At 44.4% G+C, this 8,375-nt stretch overlaps 1 protein-coding gene across 2 annotated transcripts; it reads left to right on the forward strand.

The window, feature by feature from the left end:
* Positions 1-4,262: 4,262 nt before the first annotated feature.
* GPR12 (G protein-coupled receptor 12) lies at positions 4,263-7,398 on the forward strand. Of its 2 annotated transcripts, none has more exons than XM_079314513.1 (2): positions 4,263-4,378; positions 4,928-7,398. In XM_079314513.1, exon 2 carries the CDS (start codon positions 4,940-4,942, stop codon positions 5,942-5,944), a length of 1,005 nt encoding a protein of 334 aa, XP_079170639.1. In that variant the 5' UTR covers positions 4,263-4,378; positions 4,928-4,939; the 3' UTR covers positions 5,945-7,398. The 2 variants fall into 2 exon arrangements, with proteins under 2 accessions (XP_079170639.1, XP_079170640.1); XM_079314514.1 differs by having other exon boundaries at positions 4,263-4,361; positions 4,928-7,395.
* The last annotated feature ends 977 nt before the right edge of the window (positions 7,399-8,375 follow it).

Here is an 8,375-nt window from a genome sequence, read left to right on the forward strand (position 1 = left end):
CAGAAGTAGTATTTCCCTGCTTGTGTTGATGATTCTCCTTTACCACAGCAGCCCTCTGTCACAGCTCTGCATGGGGAACTCATACACAACCAGACACTTCCCACGCACAGTCAATGCTGTCCCATACTTGGTACCCTGTAATGTAGGAATGACTGAATCATTTTTTTGCTAGACATGCAGTTATGTTTATAACTGTATATATTTAAAAATAAATTGCCTGAACAAGCAAAATTCCCCCTCTCCCCCCGAATGCTCTGCTGTCTTTGTTTACCATGATGTCCATCTGTCTTTATAACAAGTCCATTCTTTGCCTGTTCCATGGGTTATGGAAAAACTGCAAGTCTGGCACAGGCTCTGTTGGAAACTGGTATTTTAAAAGGTTGTGAGAAAACAGGTATTAATCCCCTTCACAAGAATTTTAATGAAAATTGGCACTTCAATTATAATGGCATATGATAAGACAAGTGCCTTTCAAAAATCTGTTGCATCTGTGGAGGAACAAAATACATCTTCCCATTGTAATAATATCTGGGTGACAAGACTTATTTTCTATTAAATCAATATAAATTGGCAAGTATTCTTTTATGCTCCATTCTTTCTTTCCTTTTGAAATGGACAAAGACTGATTTAGAATGAACTCAAAATATTCTTTATATAATAACCTCTACTTTTGTTATGCTCCTAATTGTATCCAGCTTGCCTAGCAATTCAGAAAAAATAAATGAAGACTTCAACACTTGATTCACCAATGGGAGGGAAAAAATAGAACATTAAAATAAAAAACAAAGGTTAAATGGGCTGCACAGTGCCCAGGGTATGCTGGTTCAAAGATTCTGAAAGATCAGTAATGGCTGCACAGAACTGTGCATGGGGAGAATTTGGTTCATTACATGGTCTGAGTGTCTAAATTACATTCATGTAACACTGAAGATTAAATCAATGTGAAGATGAAATCTTCTGAATGGAAATTCTAACAAAAGCCATTTCAACAATGCACGCATGCTGCTGCTATATATTTAGGGTTTTCACACTTCTTTTGTACAGCAAACCATCACTATCTGCAGGAGTTGTTACCAGAATATGAACTATCTTTTCTTAATTTTATTTAAATTACTGTATGACTGCATACAGGAAAAAATAAAATCTAAAGGAAAAATAATTCCAGGCAATGAGGACTCATACTTGACTAGGTGCTCCTTCAGGGTAGTTTTAATTATATGGATGAAAAACTAGGAGTAAAAACACAAAGATTAAGAATATAGAGAGGGTGCTTAGGAAGGACAAGAGAGGCATGGGACCCTATTGCATTTCCTGAAGGAAGCCTTGCTAGATGGTAGGGACCCAGATGAAAAATATGCCAATGTGTTATTTCAGGATAATTTTTCTATTAGAGTGGGACTATTTACTTTCTGTGGATAACTCTATAGTTTACTGGCTGGTAACTCAGGATGCATCCCAAAGCCTGATGCTCCCACTGTTCAGACCAAGAAGGCAATGGAGCAGATGACATTTTTCATCCCTCAACTGTATGAAGAGTGTATGTATGTGCCCATGGCACACGGGCTCCTGGAAGCAGACTTGCCCCTCAGGACATGGCTGGAGCATGACCCTGGAGAGGAGATTGCCATGTCCTGCCAGACTGCCTGAAGAGTGAGAAACTTCCAGACTGTGACCAAGACAGATAACAGCACTAGACTCCACAGGTATATTACTCCCCCAGACACACATATTTCTCAGGATATGCCATTACTGTGCAAAGTCATGTTGTGTTACCTGAGCTGTGCCAGAGTATCTTTGTACGTCACCATGGCAGTCACAGCATCAGACAGAGATCCCAAGATCCCAGGTCCAAAGCCAGCACAGCCCGACCTCTGCTTCCTGTTCCAGCACCAGGCTGTTCTGTGCTAGCCTGAGGGTCAGCAAACATCTCTATCAGCAGGTTCATGAGAGGCTGAAATAAATAGCAAGGTATGGCACAAAAGCTCCTTAGCTATGACCTGTCACTAATTTTTGCATCTGGTAATCTTCACAGTGCCAGAGATTTTTATAAACAGAGATTTTCCTCTAAATGACAAGTGTTCTGTTTCACTGGGTGAAATCCATGCCAATGCCATTTGCCCTAATGACGACAGTCCACCATCTCAGGAAAAAGTGACAAACTGGCAACACAGGATACAAACATTAGCTTGTTTATAATGTGTTATAATTGGAATGGAAATTGTTCACAAATTAAATAAGTGAATAAACACAGCTCTCCAAAGTCCTAAATTAAAATACTCAATTGAAACGCTTGTCTTTGCCATTTGTGAAACAAATGTTAAAACATTTGAAGAAAAGCTTTTGCATTTTTATTGCAACTGTTATAAGTGGAAGAGTGACAGATGATGAAACACACCAAACATATTCAGTCCAAATTACAGGGAAGCATTTGTCACACTGTCACATAAGAAATCACTGGATAAAACTGGAATACAATGATCAGCAGCAAGGTGATATCCATTTTTAATCCTTGATAAAAAGCAGGAGGGGCACCAGAAATATGAATGAATCATCTTGAGTCATCCAGCAAAGTTTCACAAGGCTTAGTACAGTGGCTGAGGTTGATCTGAATGATGGCACCACGCAGACTTGCTGAGTCTGTAACTCGACAAGGGACAGCAATCTTCCTTCCAGATTCCATACATACCCCAGGGCCTGATTTTCCAGAGGGTTTTAGGTATATAGGGGTGTAAATGAAGAAAAACCATGTCTTCCTAAAATTTTCCAGGCTCCTCTGTAGACCAACTCATCCCACTGTTTTGACATGTCCTTGAGAACACACTGACTCTCCACTGACTGTACAGAGGACCTTGGGAACGTATTTTCTCAGCAAAACCCATCTGTGTCTTTGTGTTCAAAGCTGTTTGGTGTGGCTCCTCTGACCCAGTGGCCTATATCTGAGTTTAGATCCAACTCACTCCAAGCCCCACTGGCCTGCCTGCACTACACAATACCTAACACCTTTTTAAATATGTTCTCGTGTCCCTAAAGTCACCATCCAAAGACAGCAGGCATCCCCATGCCCCTGCTACGCCAGCAGGCTCCCTGCAGAGGCAGAAGCTGCCTGCTCTAGACCTGACACTGGGCATCACTCTTGTAAATTTTTCATACCATATTTTCATTTTCATGTGGTTGTAAACACAAAATCACAGAAAGGCTGAGGCTCCAGGGAGCCTCTGGGGCTGGTCTGGTCCAGCCCTGCTCCTCGAAGTAGGGTCAGCTAAAAGAGGTGATTCAGGATCTATTGGAAAGGAGGTCGTAGCCAGGTGGGGTCAGCCTCTTCTCCCAGGTGACAAGTGACAGGATGAGAGGACACGTCTTAAGCTGTGCCAGGGGAGGCTTAGGTTGGACACAAGAGGAATTTCTTCACAGAAAGGGTGATTTAACATTGGAACGGGCAGCCCAGGCAGGTGGTGGAGTCACCATCCCTGGAGGTGTATAAGGAAAGACTGAATGTGACACTCAGTGCCATGATCTGGTTGACATGGTGGCGTTCAGTCATGGGTTGAACTCAAAGGTTGCAGAGGTTTTTTCCAAACTAATTGATTCTAGCATCTTATGATCAATTTTCACGTGTTTATAGACCCCAGGACCAAGGAATGGTTAGGCTCCGGGGTGCCTCTGGTGATGGTCGGTCCAGCCCCACTTCTCAAAGCACCACCAATTAGAACATTTCGTTCAGGACCACGGAATCACAGAACTGGCTTGGGTTGGAAGAACTTTAAAGACCGTCCAATTTTAAATGCCACCCACTAGATCAGGCCACTGGGGAGCTCACCCAGCCTGGCCTCGAACACTTCCAGGTACGGCGATGCCACCACCTCTTGAGTTACTCCAGAGGCAGGGACACCACAACCTCTCTGGGCAAGCCCGTGCCGCCAGCACTCGACCACTCCCGCAGCACGAGGTCAATTTCCATTCACATAATTTCGGGAGGCTCCTGCCGCTCGGGAGGAGCCGGCCGGTCCCGGCGGAGCAGCGGGCGGCCCCCCGGGGCGGAGGAGCGGAGCGGAGCGGGGCGGGGCGGGGGCGTCCGCCTTCTCCCCCTCACCGCCTCCCACGCGCGCACCTGCGCAGGCGCGCGGGCACGAGGCGCGCCCCCGCCCCTCACTCACTCCCTCGCTCGCGCCCAGGCGCACACACGCACACGCCCTGCGCGCGCGCGCGCGGGGGGCGCGCACCTGCGCTGCGCCCTCAGCCGCTCCCCCCCCGCCCCCCGCCGGCCCCGCTGGCGCCTGGAAGGGACCGCGGCGACCCCTCCGTGCCTCCTCCTCCTTCATCCATCCTTCCTTCCTTCCTCCGAGCCGCCGGAGGCAGCCCAGGTGATCCGCCGCTGGGGGTGCGTGGGGGATGTCTGTCTGTTTGTGTGTGTGTGTGTGGTGTCCGCGTCGAGTTTGTAAGTTCTCAGAGGACATCGCCCTGCTCTCCCCACAGCCCGGGCGGGGTTTCTTCTCTGCGGGTCGGTGACAGATATTCCGCCTCCCCTCGTCCTTGCCCATCCCGTCCGCTCCCTCCGTGCCCGATGCAAGCCCGCGGTGGAACCCGCAGCATAGCGGGGTTTGCGCCGCCCCCACCCCAAATTGCGGCGCTTTCGGGGGCTTTGGCTGCTTCACGGGTTGCCTCCCGTGCCCGTGCCTCCTTCCCTGGTTGCCCTAAGGATCACTCAGCCTCCGTGCATCGGTCCCTCGGAGGATGATCTCGGGCAGTTTTAAATACCCTCCCCCCGCCCCCGTTTTTGTTTTTATTTTCTATTGTCCCATTTATGTAACAAGTGCCCGCCCGCACATCAGGCTGGTGTTGCTCTCTTAGGGCGTTGCATGCTCCGGGGGGGGTGATGTATCCGGTGCTGTGGCTGAACATTAAAAATGATGTCTTTCTGTTGAAGAAGACAGGGGTTAAAATGAATGAAGATCTGAAGGTTAATTTGAGCTGGCTGCCTCAGGATCATGTAGAAGCCAGCTCCACAGAGAATGCCTCAGCTGCAGGCTCCTCCCTGGTTCCTGCCGTAGACCCTGAGCCAGAGCTTTTGGTAAACCCCTGGGACATTGTCTTGTGTACTTCAGGGACCCTTATCTCCTGCGAAAATGCCGTTGTGGTTCTGATCATTTTCCATAACCCCAGTCTTCGAGCCCCCATGTTCCTACTGATAGGCAGCCTGGCCCTGGCAGATCTCTTAGCAGGCATTGGATTGATCATCAATTTTGTTTTTGCCTACCTTCTGCAGTCAGAAGCTACGAAACTGGTTACGATTGGACTGATTGTTGCCTCTTTCTCAGCATCTGTTGGCAGCTTGCTGGCTATCACTGTTGATCGTTACCTCTCCCTGTATTATGCTCTGACTTACAATTCAGAGAGGACTGTCACTTTTACCTATGTCATGCTTATATTGCTCTGGGGAGCCTCTATCTGTATTGGACTGCTGCCTGTAATGGGCTGGAACTGCCTCAGAGATGAATCCACCTGCAGTGTTATCAGACCACTCACTAAAAATAATGCAGCTGTCCTTTCGGTCTCTTTCTTGCTTATGTTTGCCCTCATGCTGCAGCTCTACATCCAGATCTGTAAAATCGTGATGCGCCATGCCCATCAGATTGCCTTGCAACACCATTTCCTGGCCACTTCCCACTATGTGACCACCCGGAAAGGAGTGTCTACTTTGGCCATTATTTTGGGGACTTTTGCTGCTTGCTGGATGCCTTTTACGCTCTATTCTTTAATAGCAGATTACACCTATCCTTCTATATACACCTATGCCACCCTCCTGCCAGCTACCTACAATTCCATCATCAACCCTGTAATATATGCTTTTAGAAACCAGGAGATACAGAAAGCACTTTGGCTCGTCTGCTGTGGCTGTATTCCTTCTAACCTATCTCAGAGGGCAAGATCACCCAGTGATGTCTGATTGGCAGCCACGAGGACGCTCCTTAACGTGTTACTTTCCAGACATTCTGTTTTTGGTTTAGATGCATCCTTTAAATGGTGTCTGATGGGTTCACATAAAAACCGCAGGATGGACTGACCTTTTTGTAAAGAGAAAACCCCAGTGACCAAAATCAATCGGGTGGTTTAAGGAAGATTTCCAAAATCAAAATAATCAGTGTTCTTAACAGATTTATAATGTTGCTCAGGGTCTTTTTGTCATATTACCTAGACTTTGCCATGTTTGCCATGATTTTACATTAAGTTTTCTAATTAAAATTAGATTGAGACAGCATACTTCTTCAAAATTGCTTATGTGATTGAGTTTAGTCATACTGCATGTTACAATCTGTTGTTAGGCTATTTTTTTCCTATTTAATTTTTTTTTAAACAGAAAAAAAACCCCAAACCAAGTCCTATTACCCCATCTGTATATCATCAGAATACTCTTCAAAATAATGGCCAATTGTACTGATTCATATGGAATTTACTGTAATAATTTCAGTGCAACAAATTTGCTCTAAATGAGAAAGTCCTTGTGCAGCTTTTTATTTTACATCTCAGCATTAATTAGATTGACAGTTGTTTTCAAGAGTTACCTGTTCTCTCTTGTTTTCTGGCTAGGTGTTAAAGCAAGAGATATGTGTTGCTTTCCTTTTCAAAAGCCAGACATATGTTTTCACTTGCATGTGGGACATTGGAGCTATGATGTTGATTTTAAAACTGACGAGGGTATCTTTGAAATTGATGAAACAATATGGCCTCTTTCGCCTAGGCATTTGTAATAGACTGAAAATTAGGTTTCTCAGACAAGTTTATCTTCTCAGAAGAGTATAAGAAATATTTCATAAAGCAGCCTATAGATTGCTTGCAGCACATATTTAACACTACATGAAATGGTTCCCTTACATTTGTTACCAAGTCAATACTATTGCCATTTGTTTTCACCGTTCTCCTATGAAATATAAAATGCCAACATTTATAAATTCTCAAAGCATATCTGGTTCATAATTATATGCAACCAGGACTGCAAGACAAAACAGTGTTTTCTCATTTTCTGGAAGTTTCATTCTTTGCACTGTACACATGTCAGTTCACTTCATTATAGTTCTGGTCTAGAAAGCAGAGCTTCCTCTCATGAATGGTTAAATTTGAAACTGCTTCTAACCTTCCACTGGAGCCACATTAAAATGCACTAGAGAAAAAGCATTGTTTTCTGATTTGAAGACTACTTGACTGTCAAAGAGAAAATCTTCCTGGCACTTGTCTTCATGAAACATATGGTGTACCTTCATGTCAGTGCATGGGATTTCAGAGTGCTGCTGCCATTAGTGCTGATGGGGGCTCAATGTGTTCACGCCCTGGCATCAGCAGGAGGTTATACTCCCTTGAATGTCAAAGTCAGCAAATTGTATTGTTGCTTCAGTACTTTCCATTAAAAAAAAAATCTAAAACTCAAGTGTAAAAATAGCAATATTTACAGTTCAATGAAAAAATATACCTGTGTAGTAGAGATAGTAGAGACAACTGCGCTGCTGGTTGGGATTTTTCCAAATGGAATCTGTCCTTTTCATGTGGACATTTGGGTGACTGTAGCTTTTTGTGGCAAAGTTTCTGTGACGTTAAGAATCATATGCTATACACAAAGCTGAATCTCAAATGTAAGTTGTCTGTAAACAAGGCTCTGTAGAGATTTTTATGAGCAATAATTAATTTTAGTTGCAATGCTGGGTTTAAATTCCGTTATTTATTTGGTTCAACCTTTATGATATTTGGTTCTTACTTCGTAATCTGATTGGTTTAATAATAATTGCATGGCATGACCCAGTAGAGCTGTGAATTTGAAGCTCCCCTGGCTTCCCTGTGATTTACAGATGCTCAGTAAGTTAGACTATGACCTCTGCTCAGTGTAGGGTATTGGTGTTCTTTATCTACTTATGAATGGTACTGAAACTCTAGTAATTGAATTTTCTTACAAGTTTTTGTATAAGAAATACTCACTTCATAAATATCCATGCTACATATGTGTGCAGTTTTTCAAGTATGCAAACTATTGGGAAATAATGGCAGTGAAAGTCACAAGATGAATAATGTAGAGAGGCTGAATAATGTAGAATAGCACTTTTAAAAGGAAAAAAATAAGTTAAAGTCATCCAAACTTGGCTCCCCCTGCTTTCCCCTTATTTGTTCTTCTCTATCAAATTGCAAACAGTATGATGAAGATGAGCAGGTACATCTGTGACCAAAATTCAGTCCTGAGGGCAGCTGTTGTTTTTCCTTATGCAGACGTGTTCTCACTCTCTTGGATAACCTCTCAGGCATTAGTGGTTTTCTCTAGGCAGCACCTGTGTGGTAGGGAAGCCAGAGAGAAAGAGCACAGAGGGAGATAATGTCATCCCCTCTTCCCATGCTGT

This window comes from Erithacus rubecula, assembly GCF_903797595.1.
Source record: "Erithacus rubecula genome assembly, chromosome: 1".
Taxonomy (NCBI): Eukaryota; Metazoa; Chordata; class Aves; order Passeriformes; family Muscicapidae; genus Erithacus; species Erithacus rubecula.